At 39.9% G+C, this 16,256-nt stretch overlaps 1 protein-coding gene across 2 annotated transcripts in view; it reads left to right on the top strand.

Annotated features, from left to right (window-relative positions):
• Positions 1 to 16,256, top strand: part of RINT1 (RAD50 interactor 1) — a 625,783-nt gene that overhangs the window by 491,839 nt on the left and 117,688 nt on the right. For both annotated transcript variants that reach the window (XM_044088530.1, XM_044088531.1), the window contains one exon: positions 10,689 to 10,869. In XM_044088530.1, the coding sequence (XP_043944465.1) occupies positions 10,689 to 10,869 (181 nt within the window). The remainder of the gene's footprint in view (positions 1 to 10,688; positions 10,870 to 16,256) is intronic.

The raw sequence follows: 16,256 nt of genomic DNA on the forward strand, positions 1-16,256 counted from the left end.
TTCTGAAGTGCAGCATGTCCATTAATTCCAGGTTGGACATGGCTTTATACGTCAGGCACAGATCGCCCCTGAACAGGCGGTATGCCACTGAATAGAGCTGGAGTTTCTTTAACCGGGCAGCATATGGCATCTGTTTGAGCCCTTTGATCCTCTTGGTGAGGTACTTTTGGGGTCTTTCCAGTTGCTGCAGGTGTCTGGGTATTACAGAAAAACTCACCAGCCTGAACATAAACCCCTACGTCACGAGATGGGTTGCCAATTGGCTTACAGACAGAACTCACACGGTAAGAATAGTGGGCTCCAGGTCTGACAATAAACCAGTCACAAGTGGTGTCCCGCAAGGCTCGGTCCTGGGACCCCTACTGTTCAGCATATACTTCTCAGAAGTATAGGCAAACACAGGAGCACTGTGGCTAACCAAGTTCACCGATGACTGCAAACTGGGAGCCATAATTGTCTCTCCAGCTGACACAGACTTCCTCCAAAACGGCCTTACTGAGACGGACACCTGATGTCAAAGTCATGGCCTCAAGCTAAATGCCAAAAAATACATATTCATCCTGTTTGTGGAAAAACAAATCACTCACGGATTACCACATAGGTGGCAGCCCCCTTAATACAGAAGAGGTAATAAGAGATCTGGGGACCCAGGTAGATAGTAATCTCTCCTTTGACAATCATATTGCCAAAGTAGTTAGGAAATCCTTCTATCTGGCCCATCTGATTACTAAAGGGTTTGCATCTAGAAATAAAGAGGTTATAGTGCCCCTCTACTAGTCACTCATCAGACCCATCATAGAGTACAATGCCCCATTTGGGATGTACCTCACAAGACACTTTCAACAGCTGGAAAGGCCACAAAAGTGCCTCACCAAGAGGATTACTGACCTCAAACATATGTCCTATGCAGCCCGACTGAAAAAACTCAGGCTGTACTCAGTGGCATATCGCTTACTCAGAGGTGATTTCTGTCTGACTTACAAAGCCATGTCCAACTCAGAATTGATGGACATGCTCCACCTAAAGAAATCTAAGTCACTGCGAGCCACGTGCTCTAGTGAGCTAAACCTCGCCACAACAATAAATAGAACGTGCTGGAGGGATAGAGTCCTGTCACAGAGACTCCCTATACTTTGGAACAAAATTCCTAACTACATTAGGTAGAGCCCCTCACTTATACTCTTCAAGAGAAACCTTGACGAGTGGATGGGTAACAGAAAATACACCCTGGGATCACTTAATTGGCTCTGTTTGACAGAGACTCAGTTAATCAATGGGGCAGCGAAAGCCAACGCACTCTGGCTAGGCTTATAAATGCCCTCGGGCTGATAGCCTAGTACCTACCTATGAACCTATAAGTTCTTGCTGAAGTGTTTTCAGGTCATTGTTACTTATTCCGTCTCCTACCTGCATTTTGTTTGGATCCAGTTTGCACAGTTCTTTTTCAATATAATCTAGTTTGATTCCAGTAACTGGGGTTACCTGGATGTCACTAGGGCAACTTACCATCCCTTTTGTGGAGCCAAACTGTTTTGCATAAGATTTTGTAAATATATCTATAATCTGTTGTGTCTGAGAATAAATTTTAAAATCTGCACACAGTTTATCAATTTGTGTATCTTTACTCCTTCCGCATCTTATGTATGTATAAAAAGGTTTCCTATTATGCTCAATATCTTTATATAAATTTTCTTCAAATTTTTCTTGATCTTGTCTAACACTATGCTTAATCTGTTTGTCTAGCTTGTTTATTTCAGTTTTCAAAGTTGTAGTTCACCCTCTTCCATTTCTTATATTTTTTCTCTCTCACCTTAATCAGGTATCTTGTTCTTATGGAAATATACCCCCTTGATGTTGCGTGCCTAGATCCTGATGTTAAACATTTTTTTTTGTCTTTTTGCACTCAATTTCTCTCTTAAAACTTTCCACATTCCATCTGTAGTTTTTCCACTGAACGCCTCACTCCAGTTAGTTTTGTATAGTAACTGTTTTGCTTCCCTATAATCTGTAATTAACCTTCTGTGCATTGGCTTAGATTTCAGTTTGCCAGAATTATCTAGCAACAAACTACGGTGGTGGTGCTGCTGTAGCGTTGTCGCCTCACAGTAAGATGCTGTCTGGTTCGATTCTCAGCTAGAGCATCTTTTGCATGGAGACATTTGAATGGGCATACCTTCGTTGAAGGTTGTGCGTCAGAGCTGGTAACTCGTCACGTAAAAATCAACTACCAATCATTAGCGGACCGGAGTTCCGCTGTGGCGACCCCTATCCAGGAAAAGCTGAAAGACACAAACATCTAGCAACAAATTAACCTTAATAACCCCATGATCACTGCATATCAATGGTGGTAAAACTTGACTTGAAGTTACAGTAATTTCTTTGGGAACACAAACAATATCTAGTATATTCATCCCCTGGTAGGTTTTTTTACAATCTGAAGCATTTGTTGTTCCTGAATATACTCTGTGAATAATTTCTTTACTAATGTTGTTGAATCAATATTATTGGGATTTACATAGACAATTCTGATATTGTTTGGATAGAACTAAAGCTTTTCATGAACATTTTTTTGTTTTTCATACTAGGTCTTCAGGTTTGGCTGTTTCCAAGCAAACCACGTCTTCCTGGATATCTAAAGCCATTTCTTTTTGCAATTCTTTTCATGGGAAGAACCTTCCTCCTTCTGTTAAGGCTCATCCCACTAGGGATGTGTTTTTGTTGAAGGGTTTAGATACCAATTCTGTTCTTGAGGCAGCAACCTGGACTTGTCTGCATACCTTTACTAAGCACTAAAAGTTGGATGTGATTTCTAGGGCTAGTGCTGGCTTTGCCAGGGAAATTCTCCATGGCTTCCTAGAAGGCTCTGCTGGCCCTTCCTCCTCCTCCTCCTCCCGACCTCCTTCTTGAGCTTTTAACACTCCCTATTGTAAAGAATACTGCAACAGTGATATGGAAGAACATAGTACAGTTGTGTAAAATCTTAACATAACAGTAGATGTCCTTCTCTTCAGTGTTGCAGTATTCACTCCTTCCCTCCTCCCCTGGTCGTTTTCCTTCTGGATATCCTTGTTACCTACTTGTATCCTTGGACTGTTATTCCTATTAGAGCTTTTTCGCTTCTGAGGATGGTATATCTGGGCCTCACCCTTATGCTGTATGCCATGCACCAAGAGCATAAGTATGACATACAGCATACCCTTTACAACCAAAAGGCTTTAGTATACTGGCTGGACGTTGGGCTGCCTTTGGCAGGGAATCACTGTTGTAAAGAGTACTGCAACAGTGTGGAGGAGGACATCTACTGTTATGGCAAGATTTTACACAGCTCTACTTGATAAAGGAACCTGGAACTAGTAGTTGGAAAGTGGATCTTTGTCCTTTGAAAATGTTGAAATTCTGGAGGAATCTGTTCTGATTGAGTATATTTACTGAATAGCTGTGCAGCCTTGACATACTAGGGACAAATTATTGATTTAAAGAAAGCAATCCCTTGAGAAAAGAAATCTGGAAGGGGGAAATCTGATAAGACTGCATTTGCAGCATTGCAAACATCTCTGGAGGCTACAGAAAGAACTCTAAATTAGGCTGGCAGAAAACAACCAGCAGAGTTACTAAAATTATTGGGGGGGGGAGTGAAGAAACTAGTATATATGAGGAGAGACTTAGAAAAGCTAAGCTACATATACATTAGATGAGAGAAGATAAAAAGGGAATGCAGTCTAGATGCACTTTATCATTGGGGGAAATGGTAGGGTGAAGTGAAAAGGCAATGCAGAATGTGGTTAGTGACATGGTTATTAATAAAGGTGGAATCACTACTTTGTGGAGAAGGGGGTTTTGGCTCAGGAATCATTCAGAGCTGCTTGGAACAAGTGAAGGCTGGACAAAGGTGGTGGACAGCAACAGTGAAAGGCTAGCTGCATCATATGGGCACATGCCACAGATCATGAATCCTTTTCTTGGCACATCTTTTTTTTTTCTTAGAGTTTTTCCCCCTACATGACTATCATCATTCAAGGCTCCTCCTATAAGTCCTTGAGCCCATTCATTTCCTTGCTGGTGGGGAGTCTCCAGCATAGAGGTGTAAGCTAACTGGAGGAACCATCATATAGGTAGGCATGGAGAGGTCTGTTCCTTTACCAGCATCTTGACAATATAAGCTATTAGGGCTTTTGTAATGGCCATTACTCCAGCTACTGAGTGATTGATTTGGGCAGTTGCGTTATTATGAGGGCTTACCATGCCATCTCCATGTATGTGCATGCTTTCATTCAGGTGTTAGTGTAGGCTGTCATCATCAACTTGTTTGCACCTAGTCCACATCCCCTGATCTTGTGCCCTTCATTGCCTTCAAGACTGCTTGTTGGTGAAAGAATAGTAAACACAGACCCCCCCCCCACCAAGATAGGGGAGCCTGCATCATCTGCTCACTTAAGCCCTCTTCCACCTAGCTTCTCCAGTACTTCAGATAACCGCTTATCTCTTTCTCTCTCTCTTGTTCTACAGAGCAGGGCTTTTATTGACATATCTGTATGTTCATGGTGACAAGGGGGCTTGGGTTATTAATTCAGATTTTCATTTGCTGGTTAACAAAAAAAAAAAAACTACTAAAAAATTGAAGCACAAAAGAACAATCGGGCTAGATCCAAGAAATGCAGTAAATCCAATTTATTGAGCACTTTCGTCACCAATTACAAATTACTTCTTCAGAATGAAACACATAATCACATTGCCCTTTTTATACTCCAATAGGTTAGCCAATTAACATACATAATGAATTAGTTCAATTAAGTGAATTAAAACTGTAGACTCCCTTTTTTAAGAACTAATAAAACACAATCAAAAACTAACACGTCTTACATTCCTCTGTAACGTATATGACAAATAAATAAAAGACTAAGTCTAAAAAATAGAGAAGAAAAAGATAAAAAATGACATATAAATATATATGTATGTATAAATCCTTAAAAAATGTCATCACGAAACACTATATATCTAATGCCTGTTGTTTAAACAATAGTAATCAAGTACGAAAAATAAACAGCTTAAAAAACATAAGTAGACCTTGTCCCTAATTTAGAGCAAAAAGTCAGCTTTTAATTTTAGGTAACTACTAAGAGACACCATGTCATTCAATCCTGGGTGAGTGGTGGCATTAACACTTAATTGCCATAGTAGTTCCTTAAATTCTAATAATTGGTCAATGGAACCCCCCTCTCGTCCATAACAAATTTCTCCAGTACTATAAACTTGAAATGATGACCTGAATGCATGCTAATATGTTTCACTAGTGCATTATAGATTGTTTTTCCCAATGTCGTACATGTGTTGGTAAATACGCGTCCTGAATGCATTTTTGGTTTTACCTATATAAAAACCCGGACACTCTTGGCATATACCTGCGTAGATCACCTGTTTTGTACCACAATTACTCTTGTGGTTAAGACTTCTCCAACCATGTCCTTCTATGAATACTTTGTCACCTTCCAAGATGTTCTTGCACTGGTTACAATGCCCACATTTTGTCATTTTACCTGAATAGGCTTTGTTGTTCCCGTCTGTTTTTTTCTATTAAATTTTTAATACTGGTATCTTTTTTATATGTACAACTAAAGGTGTCTCACCTATTTTTCCACCAATATTCCCATCATTTTTTAAAATGAAACAATTTCTGATAATAATGTCCTGTATCAGGAGGAATTGTGGAGTGTATGTGAGAATTAGCCCATTCTTAAATCCAGTTGTCATAACACTGTTCTCTGGTGGAGTGCATAGTCTCATAATGTCAAGCCCTAGCAAGGGAAAGAAATGTCCCTCCACTCTTGTATGTCACTTCTTCCAATATTGATGTCACAAACTCTTCAGGATAGCCCCTTTACTTTAACATACTCAGTAAAACACCCCTTTCCTTGTAAAAATCCTCCAATTTGCTGGTCATGTGAGCCAACCTCACACACTGTCCTTTCACTAAGGATTTTTTTTGGTGGAGCGGGTGCCCGCTCTCAAATGTAAAAGGGAGTTCGAGTATGTTGGCTTCCAGTATATTGTGGAACAAAATTGTGAATTGATATGGTCCTTACTGATCCGTATATCCAAATAACTGATGGACTCATTGTTAATTTCCATTGTGAATTTCAAAAAAGTAGTACTTGTGTTAAAGAACAGTAAAAATTCTGACAACTGGTCATAATTCCCATCCCAAAAAATTAGGATGTCATCCAGGTAATGTCCATAAAATCTACAATTTGACATCCCTTCTGATTTAAAAACACTGTACAATTCCAACTTCTAAAAAAGGTTCCTCATTAAAATTAGGGTTGTCATGTTTTCTGTAATAACCTGTTACCTCAGTATTAGGCCTTATTACAGCATTGTTAACATTACCAAATGGCTTATTATCTAAAGGTTTGAAACTACGCTTGTAGTCTCTAAAATGTGTGTATACCTTGTTTGTAGCATAATCATTAGTGTCCCTTTGTAGTTTTTTGTTTTTAGTATCAAGACCATTGTTAACATATCTTTTCATTTCCAAAAATATTTTATCAAATTTTTCTTTGTTATGTTCAAACAAATCTTTTTTTATGTTGTTATCAAGCTCAGTTAAAGTATCACTTAATTTAGCTATCCTTACATTGTTATTTTTGATAATTAATTTCATTAGTTGTTTACCTGTATTATCAAAAAGTTCAGTTAGTTCAGCCAAGAGTTCTCTGTCGTCAAAATCAAAATCAAATATAGTTTCAATAATAGGACATTTTTAGAAAATATGTAAAGTCTTTTATAAAAAACATGTTAAGTCTTTTTAATAGACTATTTAGGGTTGTCTTACAATGTATAAAATTTATTTAACTATGCTTTTTATTTATTACTTTATAAACAAGTACAACAGTAAATTTTATAATGAAATAAGAATGATGTATTTACATATGCATGTTTTGTATATTTGATTGTGTTTTTTATTTATTTTTATATAATTATATCAAATGGTTTTCTCATACAATCAATTGAACAATTTATAAATACTTCTTTAAGAAAGCGTATATTTAATTAAAAGGAGTTAATTAATTGTTGATTGATTGAACAACATGATAGGTCATTGAATGTATAAAACAGTTAGCAGTTGTTTTTTATGTAACTCTGAAGAAACCTATGATGCTTGTGGGTGAAAGCGCTCAGTTTAAGAAATAAAACATAGTTTTTAATAAGTTTGTTCAATTCTGTTTTATTTAAATTGCGGATTATCTCTATGTTTTTTACAACCTCTTGGTTAACACATAATGAGCAAACGCACTAAAGCAAGAATGCTCAAAACAGCAATTTCTTTCCCTAGGAAAGTAATCGCTTCGCCATCCCTGTGTGTTAGCCCCTTTCCTCACTGTAGTGCAAACTCGGAGTTGGTATATTTAGTTAGGGGGGGGTGAGGGGGCAAAGCCCCCTATGTTATGTTTTAAAGTGTGTGTGTGTGTGTTTGTGCTAGCTGTTTCTCTCCCAGGGAAAGAAACCGCTGTTTTGATTAGTGCGTTCGCTCATTACATGTCGACCAAGAGGTGTTCGCTGAAATACCTCTTTGGTCTTTTAATATAGACCCATAGATAATATATATATATATATATATATATATATATATATATATATATATATATATATATATATATATATAGGGTCATACTAGGCTATCTGCCCTAGGGCATTTATAAGCCTAGCCAGAGTGTGTTTGACTTAATTAATCCTCTTAGTTTCCTGTTTAATTAGAGAGCTTCTGTCATTGTGGATTTGCTCTTCCTAATTTTTAGCTCTGACATTTTCCCTTTTTTTGTATACCCTTTTAAGGTTAGTATTCCACTGGTGTGATTTGTTTTTAAAGTTTGTTTTGGGCTTGCTTCTAGTATATACAACTGTCTCTGTATAGCCATTTGTGTGTTTGTACAGTGTCTCTGTGACCAATTTCTGCATAAGTTGCTGTGAACTCAGGGTTGGAGGGGCATTGAATTTTTACAAACTATAATTTAATAATAAAAACCAGGAGTGGGAGTTTGGCATAATGGATATGGTGTTTACCTTACAAACACAAGGTGCAGGGTTTGATTTGCACATGGTATAATTGGCTAGGCTTAAAATAGCCCACAAGGGCAGTTAGCCTAGTACGAACCTATGAATATAATAGGATGCACTTTGATTTAGAATTGTTTTTAAGTGTTACAAGATTTGCTAGGGTTACGGGGTTGATTTTTATTTTGAAAGAGCTTTGTGGTCCAACCTTACTAGTTAGGACTTGACGTGGGTGGGGGGTGTGCTCCCATATTGGTGAGTACCAGGTCCAGTGTTTTTGAATCTCTAGTGGGTGTGCGCATTATCTGGTCAAGCGTATTTGTGTTAGTAAAGTCCAGAATAATTTTTCCTGTGAGTATGAGGCAGTGTATGTTTCATATTTTATGGAGATAAAGTCTTTCATGAATAGAGTATTTGGTTTAATGGTGTTTACAATAGGTCTAGGTACGAGCTATGAGATTCTAGGGACATAGAGGATGACCTATAGCTTGCTAAGGATATTGTATAGGACTTTGTTTATGGTGATTTGCACTTGGATAAAATCCAGGGCATCACTCTGTTTAATCAAAGTAGAGTTTTGCTTGTTGCTAATATAGATTGATGCTCCTCTACCTTTTGTTCCCATCTCTGCAGCTTATGGTCTAAATATGTGGAAGGCATGGAAACCTTGTACTTCTGGAGTTCTGTGGATTTAAACCATGTCTCTGTAAGAGCACAGAAGTCTAGATTATCCAGAGTGAGGAGATATGTGGAGTTTCCTGTTTAGGCTGCTAGCATTGAGCAGTAACACTTTTAAGTTTCTTGAAGTTTTATGTGCTGTGTTGGTAGGTTTGTTAATTTGCATTGCATAAAAAAGGCTCTAAGGGGCGAATAAAGTTTTAGCCAATATTTGGAAGCCTAGGGGAGGCAGGTCCAGACTACCCTTTGTCCTGCCATTCTGACAAATGTTGAATTCCCCTGGAGAGACATCGGAAAGTAAGCCAATTTCTGAAAATGTCATCTGTTCGTACTGTGGCCTCATCCTTGGTGAGGGTAGAATGCCATTCAGTGCAAGGCACACATCTGCCTGAGAGACACATTTGGAGAGATCAGCAATGTCTCTTCATGTAGTCCAAGCAAGTATGTCTCAGGTCATTAACGCCACATGGACTGTGATAGAATCATACTGGTACTGGTGATGTAGTGACTCGAGTGCATGTGTAACTTGTTGGATTGTGGCTCCAGATAAGCAACTAACCATTATTTTCAATTTGTTTAGTCCGATGAGTGGGGCATCTGTGTGTCAAGTTTAAAGGAGTCCTCTTTGACAGGAGTCCTAGGTAATGTGTTTGCTTGCCTTATGGGCTTTGACTCCACTAGTTGTAGGTGTATCTGTGGTGCTTGGTGTTCTTTTGCTGAGTCCTTTAGAGATTGTTAAGGGTAGGTGTTGCCATTTATAGGAGCTTAGGAGTTCTTTGAGGTTAGGGAAGATTGCTTTTAAGGGCCTCATCCCAGGTTGGTTTTTGTGTGTGGTGGACACTGTGCGGTGGATGCAGTGTGCATGTTCTTGACAGCCTTGTTTGCTTGCAAGATTTTTGCCTCCAGTGAAGTTGTGCATGTGTGCATCTCTCACATACTGCATTTGTTTCTTTAAGGATTTAATGGTTGCCTTTGAACATGAGGCAATTGCTACATTGTGACAGGATGCCCATATCTACCAACCTGGTTATGGAGGCATTTGTAACTTGCATATCCAGAGGTTTCCTTGGGTAGTCTCTAGGGTTTGGCACTAGATTAGATTAGATTGTGCTAAGGTTTTTATACTAGTACTTTTAATTTCCAGGAGACAATTTTTAATAAGGGAGGTTTACTCAAGTGCAGTACTGGTTTGTTGGGTGGGCACTTAATGTTATGGATATATGGAAAAACAGTGAGTGGGAAAGTACTTCAATAGGTTACACAACCGACAGTTGTGACTTTATGCAAGTAATTACTGTGTTTCTGTGCTCATTGTGCTACACTCCCAACTGCCGGTAGGCTGGACAGCAGTTTTCTAGAGCTGAGAGTAAAGATAAGAATTAAATCTGAAAAAATATATATTTTCAGTTAAAAAAAAAAAAAAAAAAAACATATTTTTTGCTTTTCTTGTTTTATTAAAGTAATTTCTCTCACATTTAATGTACTTAATCATGGCAGTGAATGCCACAAATTCATTTCTGGGATTAAGTTATGGAGTGACAAAAGTATTGTGTGTGGTCTGCTTTTCAGGCACTATTGATTTGAATGGGACAAGGTGGCCACACAGTTATTGCTTCAGAAATTATTAGGAATCCATCAGTCACGATTGCAGGTGTTAATTGTTAAAATGAGGTGGAGCCTGCCAAAAGATGAAATGAAGCATCATGTTTGAGGTTTGTAGCACTGTTAGTATATGAGAGAGAAGGACTGGTATGCGATCACTAGTTGGAAGAATGTGCCCTAAAGTTGAATAAAGCAAGTATGTCATGCTTTCATCTGTGTTCTTTATTTTTGACTCTAAAAACTTGCTAGCTCATTTACTTGGGGAGGGGATCCTTATCTTGCCTAGTTGCTTAGACATTTAAATAGCTGTTTTTTTTCTTTGTTTTTGATTAATGAGTAGTTGTCTCTTTTTTCTGCAGGTGGCTGTCCTTGCCTTCCCAGTTTGAGCAGGCAGTGATGACCTTGTCTACTACAGCCTGTCCTTTCTTGCTGACATTGAGAGATCGTCTGTTGCTTCTAGAACAGCAGCTTTGCCACTCCTTGTTCACATCTTTTTGGCAAATGTTAACAGAGAAAATTGACTTGCTTATATATCAGGATGTAAGTAAATGGTGATAGATACATTATCGTATACTTTAACTTTCATTTAACAGTGTTTTAGTATGCAAGCGCAGTAGGATCTTGAGTAGCAGGTGACTGATAGCATCAATGCAGTTAAACCTGTTTTTTTTTATTCCAGTGATACCTCCTTTCCTTACCCAATATGCGTGTGTTCATAGGTTCATAGGTTTATACTAGGCTATCTGCCCTAAGGCATTTATAAGCCTAGCCCAAATTTTTGTGGCTTACGCCACCCCTTATATGAAAAAATACTGTGCCCATTAGTTTGTTGTGCCTCTGTCCAGCAGTGACACAGAGATGATTCCCGGGGTAAACCTACGATCTCCCATCCACAGGTCTAGATTTCTCTTGAACAGAGTCAGCGAGGTGCTCTGCCTCACATGGACCGGGATTTTATTCCACAGCATAGGGAGTCTCTGAATGATAAATCTATCCCTCCAGCATGTCCTATTTATATCCGTGCTAAGGTTTAAGTCGCTTGCTCTAGTGGTTTTGGTGGATTTGGATTTTTGAGGTGGAGCATGTCCATTAATTCCGGGTTGGACATGGCCTTGTATGTCAGGCACATGTCACCTCTGAGCAGACGGTATGCGACTGAATAGAGCTGGAGTTTCTTCAATCTGGCAGCATATGACAGATTTTGGAGTCCCTTTATCCTTTTGGTGAGGAATTTTGGGGTCTCTCCAATTGCTGCAGATGTCGGGTGAGATACATCCCGAATGGGGCATTGTACTCGATTCATTGGTCTGATAAGTGAAGAGTACAGGGAACAATAACCTCACTAGATCTGGATGTGAATCCTTCATGATCAGGTGGGCAATGTAGAAGGTCTTTCTAACCACTTTAGCAATGTGAGTGTCAAAAGAAAGGCCACTGTCAACCTGGGTCCCCAGGTCCCTGATAACCTCTTCTGTGCTTAGTGGATTGCCACCTATATGGTAGCTTGGGGTTACCTTGTTTTTCCCGAAGGGTATGACTATACATTTTTGGCGTTTAACTTCAGGCCATGGCTCTGGCACCAGCTATCTGTTTCCGTGAGTCCCTTCTGAAGGATATCCGTGTCTGATGCACTTTCCACTATGGCGCCCAGTTTGCAGTCGCCTGCAAACTTTGTCAGCCAAAGTCCTCCTATGTTGGCCTGTACTTCTGAGAAGTAGATGCCAAACAATAGGGGCCAAGGACCGAGCCCTGTGGGACACCACTTGTGACCGGCTTGGAGTCTGACACAGCGCCAGCAACTCTAACCCTGTGGGTTCTGTCCTTAAGCCAGTTTGCAACCCATCTTGTGACATATGGGTTTACATTTAAGCTGGTAAGTTTTTCTACAATACCCGAGTGGGGTATTGTGTCGAAGCCTTTGCAAGGTCAAGGTAGGCTGTATGGACTGCCTTTCCTCATCAATGGCCTTGGTGACTGTTTCAAGAAGTCGACCAAGTTCAAAAAGCATGATCTTCCCTTGACAAAGCCAAACTGGGTCGGGTCCAATGTCTGCAAGTCCCCTATATCTTTGTTTATGAGCTCCATTATGATCCTCTCCATAGCTTTGCAGACTAGACTTGTTAAGCTTATGGGGCGGTAATTACCAGGGTCCGAGAGGCGCCGCCTTTGTGGAGTGGGACTACAGTTGCCGTGACGCCATTCCTTGGGCACGTATCCTGTGGTAAGGCTGAGATTAAACAGCTGCCTTATGTGCGGGTTTAATTCCTCATTTAGCTCGTGTAGCACACAGCCGGGGACACCATCCGGTCCCATTGATGCTGTGTTTTTAGCTTTAGAGAGTGCAGCTTTCACCTGCGCATTTGAGATGTCCGGGAGGCTACACTCGGCTGGGATAGTTATCTCTCCTTTAGGGGAGAGGGGTGAAGTTTGCACTGAACCTGTCTGCCAGTATGTTGGCAATGTCTGTGGGTTCAGTGATTTTTGTATCATTTTGGACTAATTCTGAGCATATCTGGGAGTTTCCACCCAGGTTCCTAACATAGCTGAAAAAGGCCTTATGATTGTCCTTTGAATCCATGGCAATTTTTCTCTCAAAATTAGCCTTAGTTGATTTTATGAGTGCTTGTATTTTTTTTACTAATAATGATCAGGGTGACTTCCTTTTTATGGATTTTGTTCTATCATGTAATAGCTTTCTCCTCTTATTGTAAAGTTTGTTAATGGCTGGGGTCCACCAGACTGGACGTTTGCCCTTTGTGGAAAGAGTCTTGGTTTTATTTGGGATTGCCTGATCCATGCAGTCCTGGAGGTGTTCATAGAAGGCATTTGTAAGGGCTTCCGCAGCTTGGGTTGTGGTTTCCACTGGCTCAGGGGCCTTGAAGGATACCACACCAGTCTTGAGTAGTGTGAAGTTTGCTTTAGAGAAGTTCTTCACTATGGTCATTTTGTTTGGGGTGGGGGGATGTGGATTTCCAGTGAGATTAGTTTATGATCAGATCTCACCAATGAGGGATATACTTCCGTGTGGAGCATTTTGTCCCCATGTTTGTGACAATGAGATCTAGTATATTTTCTCCTCTCGTGGGAACAGTGACTAGCTGTTCCATGGCATTTGAATTTATGAACTCCAGGAACCATTGGGCTAGAAAGTTAGGGCTTGAGTAATGTTCCCAGTCTATATTCGGGTAGTTGAAGTCACCCAATATGATGGTGTTTGGAGATACATTTATACCCTCCAGTGTCTTCAGGAAGGCTGTGTGGGGTTCCTGAGTTTGAGAGGGTGGCCTGTAGCATGCTACAATTTGTAGAGCAGTTTTGCCTATGGTTAGTTGCACCTGGATGGTTTCCGAGCTTAGTGCGTTGCCACCAACATGGAGGTGTGGGTATCCTTTATGAATATGGATACACCCCCTCCTTTTGTGGTGTGGTCCGAGTTTTGGGGCCGGAACGCATGATATGAGGTAAAACCTAATAGTGCCGGGGTGCTCTCAGGAGCCTTGAACCAGGTTTCAGTTACAGCACAGACATCGATGTTCTCCATACTGAGAAGGGCCTCGAGTGCGTGCATTTTGAGATTTAGACTTCTGGCATTGAGCAGCATTACCCTCAGTTTCTTCCCTTTTTTGTTTTCTAGGGTGGTAGGTTTAGAATTTGAGCCTTGCCTAAAAAAGGCACTATGGGGGTGGCAAGAGCCTTAGCCAATATCCGGAATCCCAGGGGTGACAGGTGCTATGGTGTTATGTTTTTGGTTAGTAGCTTGCAGTCTTGTTTTAAACTACTGCCAGCTCTTTATTTTAAATAATTTATGGATTCCTAGGTAGTGACATATGAAGTTAATAGACTTGCAGTCTCTGAGACTATTGAGGAGCTTAGCCTATTTTTCCAGTTGCCCCAGTGGTTTAATCCTCTGCTGTAACTGACAGACTAAATGAATAGTTTTAAGACCACAGGATTAATTTCTAGGTTCTTTGGTATGTCAGTCTTGTGCAGGACTACAGTACCATGGTAATCTAAAATAGTTTGAACCTCCAGGACTTTTCTTTCTTCGGCACATCAGTCTGTATCATGACAGCACTAAAGATAACCCATGTTGGTATGGGGAGAACGTACAGGCTGTTCAGTGACCAGCAGTCCAGACTGAACTTTGAACCTGTGAGCTGTGAGACAGAACCCTTACCACTGAGCTACCCTGTTCTGCAAATGTGCAAGCCTGCAGTATTGGGTGTCTATGTCCAGTTTGTCAAATTAAGTTTGTAATGCGGTTTACCACGCGCTATTTTGATTTAAAAAACATTATGTATCTTTTCGGACTTTAGTATTATGTTCTATTCTTGAATTGTCTTTATACATGTCTTTCTTCTTCAGTGATCTTTCATCTCTGGAGAGTTTGATAGAACTACTGTCTCTTATCTGTTCTTTCTTATGGGGAAATTCTTGTTGCAGTATAATTTTATTGGAGACACAACTTATAGGCATCTATCTATGCAATTTTTGACTATCAAACCTAGTGGGGTGTATCTCTCTCTCTCTCTCTCTCTCTCTACCTACTACTTTTTTGACTTTGACAGTTCTAACAGTCGATATTCTTTTAACAGTAGTAGTTCTGATAATTCTAGTTGCTCCATTTCCTTGGATTTTGATATTTTTGTCTTATACAAATGACCATGATTGCTCCTGTACAACATTTTGTCTTCCTCATGGACAACCCTGGCTCTTGGTGGTAAACATAGCTGAGCTGCTGCAGAGGTGGGGTGATATGCCACAACATTTCCATTGTATGCCCACCTCTCGGAAGCAACTACAGGCATGACAAGGGAGGGGGAAGTGGGTAGGGCATAATCAAACCCCCCCCCCCCCTCTGCAGAGTGTGAATGGCTGAGACTCCCTGGGCACAATTGGTTTTCATAAACAGTGGATTTGGAGTAAGTTGTGGGGGTGGGGCAGCTGATAGCCCCTGTGTGGAGGTGGGACAATGGATAGCAGTGCCAGTAGCCTCATGTAGGGGGACCAGAAAAATAAAAACTTGGGAATTTGGTAGTCTCCTTCAGGTACTTGTGTAACAGTATTTTCCCCCTTGCTAGTTTTCTGTCCACTATGTCCTTTCATAGTTCTCAACCTTCTATCTTCAAACTGTGAAACACTTAACAATAGGCTTGCTAACAACTTCAAGTATGATGTTTACAGCATTGTTACAAAGGATTTCTTAGTTGTACAAAATTATTTTGATGAATTAATGTGATTTGGTAATATTTACCATGATTATTTGTTAAAACATTCTTAGCAATGAGTGCGCAGCATATCTTTTCAGTGTGGAACAGGAATTTTTTTAAGACCCAAATGAATGTTCCTGATAATGGGTTACAATTGAGAGGTGTTTCTTCATGTACTTTGTGTTGATTTTCAGGTGTCAGTAATTTAGCTGAAGTAGGTAGTTTCCTTTTCAGACTCCTGCCTGTTAAGAATTAGAATGGTGAGAAACAGAGTCCCCACAGTGGAGTATTCCTATATTCCAGAATTGTGACATGACAGTACTCGTATAACATTTTCTGCTTTCCTTTCTCATCAGTTTCTTTACTGGCAGTTTTGTACATGTATTCCTGTTCTTCACTGTCAGTTGAACTTGGGATGTACGTGAACTACCACTCATGCACACATTTATTTTATTTTATTTATTTTATTTTACATTTGTTTACCAGGAGTGTCCACTGGGCCGGATTGAGCCCATTTTCAGTGGAGGCCTGGAGAAAAAAGCTCCAAATAGACATTTATTAAACAGATAATCAAAACATATATTTCTTTACAACAAATAAACAGAAAAATCATTTTCTTTACAACAGGTTCAGATATACAGTTAGTTCACAGGGCGATACAGCAGGTTCAGGCATACCGTTAGGTTAACAGAGTGAGGCTGTGGAATATAATATGGT

The sequence above is a fragment of the Protopterus annectens genome, chromosome 11.part0, assembly GCF_019279795.1.
Source record: "Protopterus annectens isolate FY-2018-M chromosome 11.part0, PAN1.0, whole genome shotgun sequence".
NCBI classification, from domain to species: Eukaryota; Metazoa; Chordata; order Ceratodontiformes; family Protopteridae; genus Protopterus; species Protopterus annectens.